This window comes from Salvelinus sp. IW2-2015, linkage group LG10 (assembly GCF_002910315.2).
Source record: "Salvelinus sp. IW2-2015 linkage group LG10, ASM291031v2, whole genome shotgun sequence".
Taxonomy (NCBI): Eukaryota; Metazoa; Chordata; class Actinopteri; order Salmoniformes; family Salmonidae; genus Salvelinus; species Salvelinus sp. IW2-2015.
The window spans coordinates 12468752-12487433 of record NC_036850.1 but is presented as its reverse complement, the minus strand read 5'-3'; the positions used below and the strand labels follow the sequence as shown (position 1 = coordinate 12487433).

At 43.3% G+C, this 18682-nt stretch overlaps 1 protein-coding gene across 2 annotated transcripts; it reads left to right on the top strand.

Annotated features, from left to right (window-relative positions):
- The first annotated feature begins 14144 nt into the window (after positions 1 to 14144).
- LOC111969305 (G2/mitotic-specific cyclin-B1) lies at positions 14145 to 17978 on the top strand. Of its 2 annotated transcripts, none has more exons than XM_023995342.2 (10): positions 14145 to 14482; positions 15128 to 15274; positions 15672 to 15800; positions 15900 to 16007; positions 16205 to 16396; positions 16565 to 16723; positions 16812 to 17048; positions 17263 to 17412; positions 17596 to 17706; positions 17798 to 17978. In XM_023995342.2, exons 2-10 carry the CDS (start codon positions 15191 to 15193, stop codon positions 17909 to 17911), a joined length of 1284 nt encoding a protein of 427 aa, XP_023851110.1. In that variant the 5' UTR covers positions 14145 to 14482; positions 15128 to 15190; the 3' UTR covers positions 17912 to 17978. The 2 variants fall into 2 exon arrangements, with proteins under 2 accessions (XP_023851110.1, XP_023851111.1); XM_023995343.2 differs by having other exon boundaries at positions 15117 to 15274.
- Positions 17979 to 18682: the final 704 nt, after the last annotated feature.

Sequence of the window (18682 nt, the reverse complement as noted above, 5' to 3'; positions counted from 1 at the left end):
AGACAGACAGACAGACAGACAGACAGACAGACAGACAGACAGACAGACAGACAGACAGACAGACAGACAGACAGACAGACAGACAGACAGACAGAGAAATGTGATACTGCGTTGAGAGGAGTGTAGGTGTTAATATGGGTACAGTGGGTCCATCAGACAGCTGTGTAGCTGGAGTGGTGAGGGCTAGTGGTGTGAGACTAAGAAAGCATGAGGAGCTCACAGGGAGGGAGAGGTGGAAGCAGGGTGGTGGCCATGGCAGCAGGCCGAGTGTATGCAAATGCCGAGTGTATTCAATGCCGAGTGTATTCAATGCCGAGTGTATTCAATGCCGAGTGTATTCAATGCCGAGTGTATTCAATGCCGAGTGTATTCAAGTGTGAAAATGTGTGGACGTGTTTCCATGCGTGCACCTGTGAGCAAATCTGTGTGTGTGTATGTGTGTCTGTGTCTGTGTGTGTGTGTGTGTGTCTGTGTCTGTGTGTGTGTGTGTGTGTGTGTTCATGTGGGTCTGTGCGCTCCTAGCAGGTGCAGTGCGGTGAACTCACAGTGTAGCAGTGAAACAACATGCCATTGCCCTGTCTGGAAAGGTCATGACCTTTGTGATGGTCTGTCAGTAGAGTAGAGAGAGCAGGCCGGGCTGAAGGAAGCGCAGCGGACCAGGTACAGTCTGACACATAGAGAAAGAGAGTTCATTAACATGCAGACAGACACACAGGCCATTGTCAGAGAGAGTGGCCGTATAATTCCCCACTCTGTCCCCGATGCCTCGACCCATTATCTGATGAATGTTCAAAAGCAAACGACTGTGCCTTTATAATAGTGTATGATTGAACTCTTTTTCCGGGAAGCTCAGTATTACTAACGTTTAATTTAGAACCCTTATATCATCTAGTTCAATTAAATATATTGTGCATGGATAGCTCCCTTGGGGATAATTCTTTTCACTGAGTGCTAATTGTGCTCACTCAGAGAGGACGGGGGCTGTGTCCTCAGGACAGCAGGTTGGCTCTGTTCTCAAAGGCAGTGGAGGATTCTATTGAGTGAGTAAAGTAAAGGGTCTATGCTCCCTATAGAGGGCATACTACATGGACATAATCATGGGGTTAGTTGGGGCTGGATTGTCTGTATGTCTGTGTCTCTCTCTCGGGCTGTTTTAGTGTTTAATAGTGGCGTGTCAGACTGTGGTCTCACAGAACTACAGTATGGGGAACTGTCTGTCACATAGATTCGTTCCTGGGGGAAGAGGACATGTTTTTGTCCTTCTCTCTGTGTAACGGTCTGTCTAACTGTCCTGTGTGAAGGTCAAGCCAGTCAACACACATTTGTGGTCTTCATCTTGCTCTTTTCCTCATATACTATGTATGTAAAGTCGCACACAGTCCTTGAACTGAAGCTGAGTATTACCTTTAGTAAAATCCAGAATGTCTGCTGCTGTAATTAGCTATAATAGGTGGAATACGTGATGTAGTTACATGAAAGGATTCTCTACACGTTCATTTTATACACGGCTTCTGACACGTTCTATGCTTGGTCTCCTCTATGCAAAAGGACTTGTAAGAGAAAAATGGGTACAATTGTAAACCTTAACTATGGAACTCAGAGTGCTGACATAGAAAATATTCAGGTGGGTGTAACAGGCCTAGAATTACAGCAGCCCCTAGTCAGTATTCAGAGAGAAATGTGAGTCTGAGGCAAAGCTCAGTCACTGGTGAGAACTGCCTGGAGCTCTGTGGTCTTTACTGCTCACGTCTAATAAATGCTGCAAGTTATGGCTGAGGTGGCTGTTCCCCAGTAAAACTAGACCTAGTTTGCAGTGAGGAAAGAGGAAGAAATGTGTGTTCATGTGTTTTCAGGCAACGGGCACCCACACATAAACAGTATAGAAAAAGGTTTTACGCAGATTGTCAACAACTTTTTACCAATCAACTGGCGTAGTCGGCTATGCTCTTTGCCATATCCTCTTTACCCTTTGTCATGTACACTCTTAGATAAAAAGGTGCTATCTTGAAATTAAAAGGGTTATTCGGCTGTCCTCATTGGAGAACCCTTTGTATAATCATTTTTGTTTCCAGGCAGAACCCTTTTTGGTTCCAGGTAGACCCCTTTTTGGTTCCAGGTAGAACCCTTTCCTCAGAGGGTTCTACCTGGAACCCAAAAAGGGTTCTCATTTGGGGACAGCCAAAGAACTTCTTTTGAACCTTTTCTTCTAGGAGTGTATTGTGATTGCTTTTAGGTGTTGTTGGGATTGTTTTGGTTCCATCCAGCACTGAAGCTCACTGCCTCAAAGCTTTCTCTCTCTCTCTCTCTCTCTCTCTCGCTCTCGCTCTCGCTCTCGCTCTCGCTCTCGCTCTCGCTCTCTCTCTCTCTCTCTCTCTCTCTCTCCGTCCCTGAGATCTAATAGCCTGCTGAGGAAATACTCTCCGGTCGGTGAGGGTCAGCAGTTAGACACAGGTCACTGCCTCTGGATTTCAGTCATCAAGAAAAGGTGCCTGGTTCATCTCAAAGTTTCACAGAAATAATGCCTTTACTCCACCACATAACAGGTTTCCACTCTCTGTTGCAAAGACTCTCTAGCAATTCTGGGAAGTAAAGTCGATAGTCCTAAAAAAAAAATTCCTCTGAGAGGTTCCGAAGTTGCCAGAGATTAATTGACAGGGTAGGTTTCCTCACTGCATAAGCAGTACACTGTTTTACAGCAAGACACTTTCATTCTCAATGTTACCATACCAGTGGCTACTCTTCTTTTGCGCATCTGTATAAACTGCTGTAAATGCTGGCTTTTGCAACGCAACATCATTGGAGCCCATTTCACTGAGTGCGTTCAGTGAAGCATAAAATTGTATGGTTTAAAACACTTATCTACTGCACACTTGGCAAACATCCTACTTGGCATTCTACACATGACATGCCATCAGATATACAGGTTCAGGAAGCTACATGATTTTTCCACTTGAATTTTTAATGCATTTTCAAACCTGGGTGTTACTATCTAATGGGTGGCCTGTGATAGTTGGTGGTAAATTGAGCAGGACTAGTGAAATCACCTATCTGCTGTGCAAGTCATAAGATAAAAAGTTTAGCCTGTGCTGTGTGTGTAATGAGCCTGTCGTTATGGTCGCTAGTGGCGAGGCATCAGCCACCGAGCGGCCCGGACATCCCCGACATCCCCCCCATCTCCCGGATCACACTTCACACATCCATCATCCTCAGCAACTAATCTTCTCTCCAAAAACGACACTTCTATGGAGTCTCAGGGATCCGCTCCCGTGCGTTGACAAACCCGCAAGGAAATGACTTATTTATCATTCACGGCTGGGTGATTAGTGAGCACTCGCTGTCTCTCTTAGTCTTTAGATGGGGTCTCAGAATTCTCTTTTTTTATTTTATTTGTTTCTTCCTTGGAACACAAAACTGGGATGAGAAGCATGTTGCCTTGATAATTTCCCAGAGGTGAGGCCTGTTGAATACTACTGGGCTGTCTGGATATGTGGTAGAGGTACCCAAGAAGCCTGGGTATCACATGAAATTTCAACACATAATTCTCTAGAACTTTGGACAGAGGGATAGATCCCAGATAGACTCCAATAATATTTCTCTACCAGGAGGGTTATCAATTTTATAATTTACTTTGGAAGGAAAATGAAGATTGCAATCGGCTACTTTCAGTCTAACTGGGGGTTTTGCCTAAAAAAATCAAGACTAACAGCCTCATTAAATGCACTGAATCAATATGCAATTAAAAGACAAGGTATTGATAGTATACTAAAGATTGCTGAGAATTGGTCAACCAGGACATTAAAACACAAGTAAGAAGTCGATATATAATTAATAAGATCACAGACCAGAGTAAGCGATCCCTAACCCCCAGTGGCCACCCAACAGTCACAAACATTTCAAAAAACAAATGTTTTCCCCCCACATAATGTTAACATCATTTGTCAGATATTGGTTAGGTAGAGGATTTGGTCTCAACCCAAAACCTAACTTAATTCTAAAGGGGCTTGAAAGCCTTCCAAACTTGTGTCAGTTCTGATGCTCCTTTCTCCATGTCTGCTTATCACTGGCTCTGCCATCATCCTGTCAGTTTCACACCCACGTGGGGACAGATTGGAGGGGCTGGATGGGGATGGTCGCCATGTCTCAGCAGCACCAGAGTCATGAATACTCCATTCCTCAATCCAGCCTCCATTCCAACAGAAGCACACTCAGGGAAGGAAATAGGTTGACATTAGGGTGAAAAGATCTCAGTCTCAAGGGAATGGAAAGTACTGCACTCTCTCTTTTAATGGCTTTTGATATCCACACCGTTTGAAGACCCCAATCAGCCCAGTCCGCCGTGGCACGTGCAGAGACACTGCAGATGCATTAGCATGACAATAACAGCTATACGACTGAGACAAAACAACAGGGTCACATTTCTCATTTTCTATTGCCCCAAAACTGCAAAAGCTGGAGCCCATTTCCTAGAAAGGCCCCCTGAGACACTCCATAGTGGCCCTCTACGGCTTTCCATAAGAGCATCCACTACACTAAATCCTTTTCCTGCATCCCTCAGAACATAGCTAACATCTCAGATAGGCTAGTAGTGCTGTAACTCTGCTGTGAGTCTGCACAGACTGGCGGTAAAGACTGACGATTTGACCTGATCGTTCAAAAGACACAGTTCAGTTTACCTGGACTGTCTGTCAGGGACTGTTGCAATCATAAAAATGCATTACAGCAAATGAAGCTGAAAGAGAATGAAGAGGAAGAGGGGAAGAGGGTGATTCACTTCATCACAGTGTCTGTCTTGCAAGACAATCAATATGAATCTAACCAACCCAACGGCAATTTTGTCTTTGATAATTACGTTTCTGAATATATTAAATTGTGCTCAAGGTGGGGCATGACCGACATAATGATCATTTTGTTGATATGATCACGGGAGAGAGAGAGTAAAAAACAAGTGATGGAGATTATGCAGAGCTAGCTAGTCCATTAGCAGGTTCAAAGAGATGAGCAGAGCTGTGACCCCCGTATGGTGTGTAAATATGGTGATGCATACCCAGCTGTACATTAGAGGACGGGCAAGGAGGCGGAACAAAACAGAAGAAAGAGAGAGATCTGAGCTGCCTGTAAACTTTCATTTGTCAGTGGCTATTGACTCTGTCAGGCTGAGTGGGGAGGCATGGCTTTGAACCATCACGATAACAGCTGCATCAGGAGCTCCCACAGAAATACACAGACACATGGTAGCATCGGCCAGGAGTTACACTCAGGTCACTCAAGCCAGGTCAATGTTCTCTCTCCAAAGATAGATGCTATGTGTACATCTAAGAGCCGTGGTCTTCATGGAGCAGGTTATATTCAAATGGACCCCTGTTCTTTTCATCTCAGCTCTTCAGAAATACAGATACCACATTTCCCAATGCTTCATTTTTTTTTGCTAGCCTGTAAACCACACAGCTGAGAAACTACTGACAGGGAGATATGTCTGCTGTCTGAATCCTGTGGAAATGGGTGACATACTTAGGAGGGTTCAATAGGTAACACGTCATCCTCTGTGTTCCATGTGCCTGGGAGAATAGAGGCCTGGCACACATCTAGTGGCACGATGATCAGTCAATAGGGAGACATCTTCTAAATAATTGACTAGACTGAAGTTTTACTGTGACACTGCTGCTGTCATCTGATATGTAAAGAGGGTAAGAGAGAGAGAGCGTTCAGTCAGCCCACTAACACCCCTATCAGATCACAGCAAAATCACAGTCTACCTGTACAGATCAATACTCAATCATGAGGCATCAAAGTCAAATGAACTGCACAATATTAAGAAATGCTATAGATGGAAGGAAAGTAGTGTAGAAACCTACCAAAAAACAATTAGGCAACAACAAATTCAATCCCTTTAAGACAACGTCCTGGACAAAACATTTCACTGTAATAGTGAATGTGTAAACTTGGCAGTAGAAAGCCTTAACAGAATATTTGACCTTTCAGCTTCCCAATCAAATCTGAGAAAATGTATAACAATGACAAAAGGTTTGATGAAGAATGCAAAAACCTAAGAAAGAAATTGAGAAACCTATTCAACTAAAAACATAGAGAACCAGAAAACCTGAGTTTCGCCTTCACTATGGTGAATCACTAAAACAATACAGAAATACACTACGGAAAAAGATGGAACAGCACATCAGAAATCAGCTCAATGTAATTGAAGAATCCATAGAATCTAATAAATTCTGGAAAAATTGGAACACACTAAACAAACAACCATACGAAGAGTTATCTATCCAAAACAGAGATGTGTGGATAAACCACTTCTCCAATCTTTTTGGCTCTATAACAATGGCACTAGAAAAGGGCACTAGAAAAGTCTGCAGCACCTGGCCTCACCCTACTAGAATCTGAAGTCAATTGTTTACTGTTTGCTGATGATCTGGTGCTTCTGTCCCCAACCAAAGAGGGCCTACAGCAGCACCTAGATCTTCTGCACAGATTCTGTCAGACCTGGGCCCTGACAGTAAATCTCAGCAAGACAAAAATAATAGTGTTCCAAAAAGGGTCCAGTTGCCAGGACCACAAATACAAATTCCATCTAGATACCGTTGCCCTCGAGCACACAAAAAAACGATACATGCCTCAAATCAAATCAAAGTTTATTTGTCACGTGCACTGAATACAGTGAAATGCTTACTTACAGGCTCTAACCAATAGTGCAAAAAAGGTATTAGGTGAACAATAGGTAGGTAAAGAAATAAAACAACAGTAAAAAGACAGGCTTTATACAGTAGCGAGGCTATAAAAGTAGCGAGGCTACATACAGACACCGGTTAGTCAGGCTGATTGAGGTAGTATGTACATGTAGATATGGTTAAAGTGACTATGCATATATGATGAACAGAGAGTAGCAGTAGTGTAAAAGAGGGGTTGGCGGGTGGTGGGTGGGACACACTGTAGATAGCCCGGTTAGCCAATGTGCGGGAGCACTGGTTGGTCGGCCCAATTGAGGTAGTATGTACATGAATGTATAGTTAAAGTGACTATGCATATATAATAAACAGAGAGTAGCAGCAGCGTAAAAAGAGGGGTTGGGGGGGTTGTCCGGGTTGCCATTTGATTACCTGTTCAGGAGTCTTATGGCTTGGGGGTAAAAACTGTTGAGAAGCCTTTTTGTCCTAGACTTGGCACTCCGGTACCGCTTGCCATGCGGTAGTAGAGAGAACAGTCTATGACTGGGGTGGCTGGGGTCTTTGACAATTTTTAGGGCCTTCCTCAATTTTTAGGGCCTTCCACCGCCTGGTGTAGAGGTCATGGATGGCAGGCAGCTTAGCCCCAGTGATGTACTGGGCCGTACGCACTACCCTCTGTAGTGCCTTGCAGTCAGAGACCAGTCAGGATGCTCTCGATGTTGCAGCTGTAGAAACTTTTGAGGATCTCATGACCCATGCCAAATCTTTTTAGTTTCCTGAGGGGGAATAGGCTTTGTCGTGCCCTCTTCATGACTGTCTTGGTGTGTTTGGACCATTCTAGTTTGTTGGTGATGTGGACACCAAGGAACTTGAACCTCTCAACCTGCTCCACTACAGCCCCATCGATGAGAATGGGGGCGTGCTCGGTCCTCCTTTTCCTGTAGTCCACAATAATGTCCTTAGTCTTGGTTACGTTGAGGGATAGGTTGTTATTCTGGCACCACCCGGCCCGGTCTCTGACTTCCTCCCTATAGGCTGTCTCGTCGTTGTCGGTGATCAGGCCTACCACTGTCGTCTGCAAACTTAATGATGGTGTTGGAGTTGTGTTTAGGGTCTAGGGTTTCTGGGATAATGGTATTGATGTGAGCCATTACCAACCTTTCAAAGCACTTCATGGCTACGGACGTGAGTGCTACGGGTCTGTAGTCATTTAGGCAGGTTGCCTTAGTGTTCTTGGGCACAGGGACTATTGTGGTCTGCTTGAAACATGTTGGTATTACAGGCTCAATAAGGGACATGTTGAAAATGTCAGTGAAGACACCTGTCAGTTGGTCACTACATGCCCGGAGCACACGTCCTGGTAATCCGTCTGGCCCCGCAGCCTTGTGTATGTTGACCTGTTTAAAGGTCTTACTCACGTCGGCTACGGAGAGCGTGATCACACAGTCGTCCGGAACAGCTGATGCTCTCATGCATGCCTCAGTGTTGCTTGCCTCGAAGCGAGCGTAGAAGTGATTTAGCTCATCTGGTAGGCTCGTGTCACTGGGCAGCTCGCGGCTGTGCTTCCCTTTGTAGTCTGTAATAGTTTGCAAGCCCTGCCACATAAGACGAGCGTCGGAGCCGGTGTAATATGATTAAATCTTAGCCCTGTATTGACGCTTTGCCTGTTTGATGGTTCGTCACAGGGCATAGCAGGATTTCTTGTAAGCTTCCGGGTTAGAGTCCCGCACCTTGAAAGCTCTACCCTTTAGCTCAGTGCGAATGTTGCCTGTAATCCATGGCTTCTGGTTGGGGTATGTACGTACAGGGGTATGTACGTACAGTCACTTTGGGGACGACGTCCTCAATGCACTTATTGATAAAGCCAGTGACTGATGTGGTGTACTCCTCAATGCCATCGGAAGAATCCCGGAACATTGTGGGAAAGCTGCCATCAACGTCAATACTACGCGCCAACGTGCAATCATTGGACATTAAACTAGATGAGGTACGATCACGAATATCCTACCAACGGGACATCAAAAACTGTAATATCCTATGCTTCACGGAATTGTGGCTGAATGACGACATGCATATTCAGCTAGCGGGATACACGCTGCACCGGCAAGATAGAACAGCACACTCCGGTAAGATGAAGCGGGGCGGTCTGTGCATATTTGTAAACAACAGCTGGTGCACGAAATCTAAGGAAGTCTCTAGATTTTGCTCGCCTGAAGTGGAGTATATTGTGATAAATTGCAGGCCACACTACTTGCCTAGAGAGTTTTCAGCTATACTTTTCGTGGCTGTTTATTTACCACCACAGACAGATGCTGGCACTAAGACCGCATTCAGTCAGCTGTATAAGGAAATAAGCAAACAGGAAACCACTCACCCAGAGGCGGCGCTCCTAGTGACCGGAGACTTTAATGCAGGGCAACTTAAATTAGTTCTACCAAATTTCAATCAACATGTTAAATGTGCAACCAGAGGGAAAATAATTCTAGATCACCTGTACTCCACACACAGAGACGCGTACAAAGCTCTCCCTCGCCCTCCATTTGGTAAATCCGACCACAACTCTATCCTCTTGATTCCTGCTTACAAGCTAAATTTAAAGCAGGAAGCACCAGTGACTCGGTCTATAAAAAAGTGGTCAGATGAAGCAGTCGTCCGGAAAGCTCGGCCTGAACATCAGCGCCACAGGTAACTTCCACAAAGCTGTGAATGATCTGAGTGACAAGGCAAGAAGGATGCCATCAAAAGGAACATAACATTTGACATGACAATTATGATCTGGCAAAAAAAAACTTGAATCAGTTATAGAACCCATTGCCCTTTATGGTTGTGAGGTCCGCGGTCCGCTCACCAACCAAGAATTCTGCAAAAATATTCTCAGTGTACGACGTAAAACACCAAATAATGCATACAGAGCAAAATTAGGCCGATACCTGCTAATTATCAAAATCCAGAAAATAGATGTTAAATTCTACAACGACCTAAAAGGAAGCATTCCCAAACCTTCCATAACAAAGCCATCACCTACAGAGAAATAAACATGGAGAAGAGTCCCCTAAGCAAGCTGGTCCTGGGGCTCTGTTCACAAACACAAACAGACCCCACAGAGCCCCAGGACAGCAACACAAATAGACCCAACCAAATCATGAGAAAAATATATAATTACATGATACATTGGAAATAATTTTAAAAGAACTGAGCAAACTACAATGCTTTTAGACAGAGAATACACGGTGGCAGAATACCTGACCACTGTGACTGACACAAAATGAAGGAAAGCTTTGATGACGTACAGACCCAGTGAGCATAGCCTTGCTATTGAGAAAGGTTGCCGTAGACAGACGTGGCTCTCAAGAGAAGACAGGCTATGTGCACACTGCCCACAAAATGAGATGGAAACTGAGCTGCACTTCCTAACCTCCTGCCAAATGTATGACCATTTTAGATACACATATTTCCCTCAGATTACACAGACCCACAAAGAATTTCAAAACAAATCCAATTTTGATAAACTCCCATATCTATTGGGTGAAATACCACAGCATGCAATCACAGCAGCAAGATTTGTGACCTGTTGACACAAGAAAAGGGCAACCAGTGAAGAACAAACACCATTCTAAATACAACCCATCTGTACTTTAACTATTTGCACATTGCTACAACACTGTATATAAACATAATATGACATTTGAAATGTCTTTATTCTTTTGGTACTTGTGTGAGTGTAATATTTACTGTTCACTTTGTTTTGTTTAATTTGAACTTTTGGTTTATCGATTCCAATGGCATTGGCAATGTAAAACATGTGTTTCCCATGCCAATAAAGCCCCTTGAATTGAGAGAGAGAGAGAGAGAGAGAGAGAGAGAGAGAGAGAGAGAGAGAGAGAGAGAGAGAGAGGAGAGAGAGAGAGAGAGAGAGAGAGAGAGAGAGAGAGAGAGAGAGAGAGAGAGAGAGAGAGAGAGAGAGAGAGAGAGAGAGAGAGAGAGAGAGAGAGAGAGAGAGAGAGAGAGAGAGAGAGAGAGAGAGAGGAGAGAGAGAGAGAGAGAGAGAGAGGAAGAAGAGAGAGAGAGAGAGAGAGAGAGAGAGAGAGAACTGTTTGTTTGTTTGTTTTATCCAGCACCAACTACCAATGAGATTCAATTTTGATCATAAACAAAAACCAGAACTTAGAGTGATGCTATGGAGGATGAGCTGCCGCAGAGGAGAGTCAACACTGTACAACGTCACACAAGCAAATGGAGAGCCACCCCCCTAAGTAGACGTCACCCTGCGGATTCTACCTTAAAATAACACTGTTTTATGATCTGTACTCCTTTCATATGATAGGCCTATATGATTTTAGAGGTGTGTTGAGAAGCACCCTAATTCCCCTAAGAAAAAGTAGGCCATCCCAGCAGGTAGTCCTAGTGTTCTACTTAGGTCTATCATATGGGATTATCACTTCAAAAAGCAAACATCTGAAGCATTTTAGATTGCAGAGAGGCTCAGGAATAATATTTGACTGTGGGGAGATTTCTCACGCAAATCTTCAAGAGAGGAGCCGTATTGAAGATGGGAGACGATTTTGTCATTAGAACATTGTTGCCTCTGGATCATAATTGAACCTCACAGATAGTGTGAAAACATGATGAAATAACCATAATCAGAGCAGTATCTAAATATAGTCCCCCATTAACCAGCTGGCCTTCATAAATGTGAATAATCCATCAGGTCAAATGGGATAAAAGACTAACAGGGCTGAGAGGAACACTGAGAGACGGACTACGCGGGCTCTGCCATGAGTCATTGGGTCAGAACGGTCTGCATCTCAGATGGTCCACCTAAAATAATGCATTGGCACTGTGATGTGGCCCCATGAAAACAGAGTACACATTGAGAACAAAGAAAGACTGACTAACTAGTGGAATAACACTCAAGCTACAGACCAATTCAATTCGATACCATATTTCACATTAGGAACATAAGGACTTTCACAAGAAGGAGGTCAAGCCAAGCAACACCTGTTTTCATTGTATATAGAACCATCTGAGATGACTCCATATAAAACTATATATGAATATACTCTTATCTCATTCCTCATACCTATGTACAGTGGGCCCAGGCAGAGAACAACACATGAATCACGAGTAGTAATCTATCCCTGTCCGCCCTCACGGAACAGGAAACATTAATACTGCATTTCATCTCACCTGCTAGGTGGCTCTATGGAACTAGTGACCACAGGTGACAGCCACTGTGATGTTGAATGAACTGCTGAAGCCACCTGCCTCTGCCCTTGGCTTGTGATGGTCTGTGTTTCTCTGGTCTCCACGGTGATTGACAGGAATGGGATAGCAAACAAAGCAATGCAATCAAACCGCGAAAGCGGACGTGGGGGACCTATCCGCCTGCAGCGGGATCAAATAAGAGACATGAACTGCACTAGAGCAGAGCTGCATTGCAATATTGATGCTTTACTGGGGAAACAGTGGACAAAGAGAATTTTTAAATTTATTTTACCTTTATTTAACTAGGCAAGTCAGTTAAGAACAAATTCTTATTTTCAATGATGGCCTAGGAACAGTGGGTTAACTATCTTGTTCAGGGGCAGAACAACAGATCTTTACCTTGTCAGCTCGGGGATTCAATCTAGCAACCTTTCGGTTACTAGTCCAACGCTCTAACCACTAGGCTACCTGCCACCCGTATGACACTCTTACCTCTCTATGTATGCTGTGCTAGGTTGGAAGTTGGAACCACAGGTTTATATCATGTTTATATTCATAGCCTCAGTCGCCTGACTTGACTAATGAGGCAGAGTTTGTACAGAGAATATGGAGAATATGGAGAATATTGACAGCTGGAGAATATAGACTGTCCATACGCTGCCTTCTTCTCCATGACTGATGTTTAGAGTGGGGCGCTAGCTATGCAGACGTCATGGGTTCAAATCCCACTGGGGCCACAAACACATAGTACACATGTAAGTACTCACTGCACAGTAAGTTACTTTGGATAAAAGCATCTGCTAAGCAGCTTACATTACTGTATTACATAATTAAAGCTGGTTACAGATCTCAGCTGACTGAGACTGGTCAAGACCTCATGGCCTCTGGGTAGGCTTAGCAGTTGTAGATATTGGTGGCCAGTGCCATACTTGACCCAGTACTCATTTCTTGTTTGTATGAATGCAGTCAGACCAGTGGAGGGTAGAGTGAGATTTTGCATAACTGTTTGAATTATTGATGTTTCTCAAAGAGCTCAGTTTGCTAAATGAGAGTATGTTGTTGCATGACTTGAAACTGAAATGCCAGCGACAATACCCACGGTACTGTAGGTAGGAAAACAGTCTGATATTCAGTGTGTGTGTGTGTGTGTGTGTGTGCGGGTGTGTGTGCCTGCATGCCTGTGTGTTCTCGTAGCAGGAGAGATAAAGCCTATCAACATAAAGCAGGCTCTGTACTGTAATCTCCCTCTCCCTCTGACTTCTCCAAACACTTACTATACCTTCACATCTGTGTGAACACGGGCTTCACAGAGGAGCTTAAGAACAAAAGCATAAACTGTGTGTCAGAATGGCTCTGCCTGGAATGAATCAATACCTCAAGACCATTGATTTTCATTTTTATCCATCTAAATGCAAACCCATTCATAACACGTTTCAAGTGTTACAGGGAACCTATGAGTAATTCAAATGTACTGTGGTAGAAATTATAGGGCAATCAAAAACATGTTTTTAAAGATTTATAGGGGGTCTCTGAAAATATCTCTGAAATACTCAAATATACTCTATGAAAKTGTGAATCATATTAATGATCTAATTTTCATAAACTAGCCCACTATATTATGATGGGTCGGCGGCCGGGGGCCCAGAGGTCAGGGGCAACGGGAAGTTGTCCTACATGCTGTTCAGTCATCTGGTCCTGTGTGTAAAGCTAGAAGGCTGCATTTAGACAGGCAGCCCAATTCTGATATTTTTTTCACTAATTTGCCAAATTTGACCAATCAGATCAGCTCTGAAAAATATCTGATGTCAAAAGACAAATTAGTAGAATAAAGATCAGAATTGGGCTGCTTGTCTAAACGCAGTTGAAGTAGCCTAGCCCTAGATAGTTGTTTTTTTCATTATAGATTTATGCTGCATTCGGAAAGAAGTGGGAGGTGGGAATTTACCAGTTGTGAAGTCGTAAGTGCTTCGCGTGCTTTGAACTCATTGGGAAACGCCAATTGGCTAATGGCCAACCAGCTGCATAAACCAGAAAACTAAAAGTACAGCTATCATGCTTGTAAATAAATGAGCGTTAACATATATTTTTTAATATATTGCCTTTTATAAATAATGTTTTGTTTTTGCATTTAACTGCCAAAAATGTTTATTATCGCGGTAATTTCCTTAATAGGTAATTAAGGTCAGTATATGGGAGAAGTGGGAGCTCATGCCACGTTCATGTGCTTGTCCGAACTAGAAAAACTCAGTTTATGACTTGCTGACTGGTTGAACACGGCACGTGTATAACTACAACCAGTAAACAAGTTGAACATTCCGACTAGTACTTAAACGCGGCATCAGGATTATAGAGGAGTTTCCAACTAGTAATTACCAGTTGAAGGGCCGTTCAAGTGGATCTTTCCCAGTCGTATGTGGTAAATTCCCACATGGGTACACGAACGCAGCATGAGTCTACCATTTCTAATCAATGTCATTGAACACAGCTGTTGCTGTGAACGCACTACATGGCAGCTGTAAATGTCATTGAATATCAGTGAAGTTGAAACACAGCGCTCTCTGTTCTTTTGAGGGTTATTGTTCCTTGTGGCTTCTAGAATAACGCAGGTAAGCTACTGTCAATGATTTATATATACACATATTTGGCTGTAGTAGGCTACTGACAGTGCAAAGTTTGCTACTAGTGTTTGCTGCCATAGACTTGACGTACCATAGTAAACGTAAATCCGGGACACTCAAATTTATTATGTTACATTTTGTTATGGTTCCATAAGACAAGCTTACTTAATGCAATTGTAAGGAGGGTGTGTGGGAATGTCTAGCAACCCAAAGGTTGCGTGTTCGAATCTCATCAGACAACGTTAACATTTTAGCTAATTGGCAACTTTGCAACTGCTATTTAGATACTTTGCAACTACTTAGCATGTTAACTAACCTTAAATCTAACTCAGCCTAGTTAACATTAGTTAGCCACCTAGCTAATGTTAAGCCCTACAAATTGGAATTTGTGACATCACACATGTTGCAAATGCATAACATTGTACGAAATAGATGGACATCCACAATTTTAATACATACCAAATGAAATATATCATACTAAATGGATGGAGACAGATTTACTATATATCGTTATGTTTACCCCTGAGTCCAGGTCAGTGATTAGCCTATGGGTTTCCATCAACTTTGTTAATGGGCGGGTACAGCGTATTTTATGTTCTGAAGAAGGATACATATCCTATAGATCTGTTTTAGGTGGCCCTAACCTGAAAAACAAGGCCAGAAGAGACCATTATTACTGCAAAACCTGTTGTCTCAATGCCTTACAACTTGAGGTCCAAATTGCCTGTGAAAGTGACCAACCCTACCAATCAGGAGAAATGTGCAATTCCAAATGTAAAGGTATGACTGATGCTTTGATATTTATGGTTAGGCTAATAGTGAACTGTCATTGGTTTTACTGGGGTACAAGAATGTTGTAATTTGTCATGTGGCAGTCTCATCTTGAGTCAATCAACCATTCTTATTTGGCTACTGTGAAGGCACACTGGGATATTTCTATCCCTTGTGTATGGCCTTAGATTCTCAAGAGCTAGGATATTTCCTTTTGTTCAGTAGACATTTCACTTAATTTATGCCCATTGGGTATTGAAGGATATTATGAATGCCTCGTCTTCCACATCTTAACCCAAAATATACATTGCTATTTTAATATTTGTAAATATACTTAATAACAAACCAAGTGATGGGCTACTGTTGGACTGAAACTCACAAATGTGCTTTTAAATGTTGAATTGAGGTCCAGACCAAGTCAGAGGAGAATGTTTCCTTACCAGGAAAACCTGTCACCTCATATGGCCTGAGGTCCAGGGTGCCTTTGGGAAATGTAGCAAGCAAACTGAACAATGCCAAAGGGATTAAAACAAATGTAAATATTTTTTCAATTAATACATTTTAATTACGTTGTGGTTCAGTTTTTGGTGCAATGTTTGAATAATTATCTGCGGTTTATTTTCCTGAGAAACAGGCGGCTGTTCACATCAAACCAGCTCAACATAAGCAGAGCGCCACTGAAAGAGTCCATGTTATTTCAAAGGAGAACACTGGGGCTGGCAACTGTGATCTGGTCAGACAGGTGAGATTTTAAGGAGAAGGTTGAAGCCGGGCTTGGCTGTAGTCAGATATGCATCACTACTCTATGTAAATGTRTCATGTTAATCCAATATGCTAAAATCTGAGTTGTCATCTCTTCATGGATGTTGTGCACTTGTTGTCTGTAGTTCAGCTTCACAGAGAATTCCATCCACTTCTCTATATCTTGTTGTTCATTAGGCCAAGCCCATTCCAGCTGCCCCTGAGGAGCCTCCGAGCCAAGAGGCCACTCGGGACGAGGGGCTCAATGTGCCACAGGCCTTCTCGCATGACCTGCTCAACATCCCAGATGTGGACTCTGCAGACTTTGGCGACGCCTCGCTGTGCAGTGACTATGTGAAGGACATTTACGCTCATCTAAGGAACCTGGAGGTTTTGGACTAATTTCAACTATCTCTCGTTTGTTCTGAGCCTAAATCAATTTCATGTGATTTTATTTGGGTTGTCAGAGGCAACACCGGTTTCCCTTTTTCACTACATTAACCATTATTAGTCAAGCTCCTGTGTCTTGCCACAGACCCCTCTCTTAATGTGTGGCAGGTTGCCATGGCTATAAAACCATGTTATCTGGAGGGTTGTGATGTGACTGGGAGCATGCGGAGTATTCTAGTTGACTGGCTGGTACAGGTCCAGAAGCAGTTCAGACTGCACCAGGAGACCCTCTACATGACTGTTGGGATCATCGACCGCTTTCTCCAGGTATGGCTTGTTTTTCCTCTGATGGTCGGATACATTTGTTTGACTTTATGTATTCATTTTTTTATCCATTGTTTTCTCTTTTGCTCAGGACTATCCCGTGCCAAAGAAGTCTCTGCAACTGGTTGGTGTCACTGCGATGCTCATCGCTTCCAAGTACGAGGAAATCGCTCCTCCTGTGGTGAAGGACTTTGCCCATACAGCAGACTTCATCTACTCCTGTGCTGAGATACGCTTGATGGAAATTACCATTCTGAAAGCCTTGAACTATGAACTGGGACGACCACCACCAGTTCACTTTCTAAGGAGAGCCGCCAAGGTTGGGAAGGTGAGTTTTTGAATTTGAAAATCTAATACACATTGTTTAGCTCTCCTGAAGCGAACTCACCCAATTTGCTTCATGCTGTGCATTCCTACTTCCTGTGCTGACAACCTTTTTGTTTATTCCTTAATTGTACTTGCTGACCAGCTATTTAAGTGACCATTGGTTCAGAGCCACATGGAAACAAATGATATTTCATGCCAGTACATTTATCTTCCAGCTTCAGCCTGTTGGTTATGGGCTGGCTAAATACCTGCTGGAGCTGACCCTTCTGGACTATGCCTCAGTTCACTATCCACCATCCCTGACCGCTGCAGCAGCTCTTGCTTTATCATCCAGGATCCTTCATGATTCTGCTGGTTATGAATGGGTCAGTTATGAGCAATGACTATTTTGACTTATGTGAAGTGTATGAAACTAGACACTTCTAACCCATAATCATTAGATTTCTTTGGGTTAGGATTCCTGATAAAGGTACAGTTACGGAGTGATATGTGTCAACTTCAACACTGTTCTGTTGTCACTGAATTGATACTTAACGTTTGCTCCATAGACCCCAGCCCTACAGCACTACACAGGCTACACAGAGGTCTCTCTGCTACCTGTGATGCAATGCATTGCCAAGATGCTGGCGCGCCTGAGTGATGGCAGCATGAAACAGTTGGTGAGCCCAGCCTTTAGATGACTTCTAGCCCAGCGATGTACTGTAGGGCCACACGGCAATGTTTAACTGAAACCCTTTTTTTCTCCTCCAGTCAATTAAGCAGAAGTATGAAAACGTCAAGCTACTCAGGGTCAGCTGTCTRCCAGAGCTGGCATCTACCAGGGCGTACGCCTACATTAACAAACTGGCCAACTCTCACTGTTGACACGCTTGATTTACCCCGTGTTTTTAGCACTTTATAAACCATTTTTAAATAAATCTTTAGTTTTCAATGGCTTGTCTTGATTTTAAAAAGCAAGATTCATGTATGTGATGTTGTCATGGTAAGCACCACATTGGCATCCACAGCAGACCCATGCATGGGGGGTGTTTAACTAAAAATGAGTCATCAAAGTGAAATGGATGGGATAAAAGGAATTACTCCACCCGCCTTCAAAGTGTATGGAAAGATTTCAGCAAATGGGAAAATACAAAAATCTATCTTCAGTGCATGGCGCTGCTGCCTCTCCCAGGGGCCTTTTCAGGGTTAAACTCCTAGCTGCACATTGTGGTCCTTGCCTGGGGGTGTGGAGTTATTAAATATTGCTTCATAAAAAAAACACTGCTTCTGCTAATGTGGGCTGTTGCTGTGATGGGTCGCCATCTAAAGGAAATGAGACCTGTCTGCTCTCTGATTGTAAAGTCAATTAGTTTACCACATGATCTCAAGGTCCCTCTGATAGGGGAGCAGACCTTGAAGAGACTTAGCTTTCTTCTCTCTGCCTGTTTGTGGTGATGCAGTTCCATTCATTCCATTGTCCTCCAAGTAATGCTGAATTGCCCCTATACTTCAGTCTGCTCCTCAATTCCTCCACCTTGGTTGGAAAGTGAGGTAGTGGCAGTGATCCTTTAGCGATGCAGTTCCAGACGAGTACACACAATGCAATTTCCAAACAGTGTGATAGTTTAGGAGTTTCAGTTTTCATTAAATACTGGT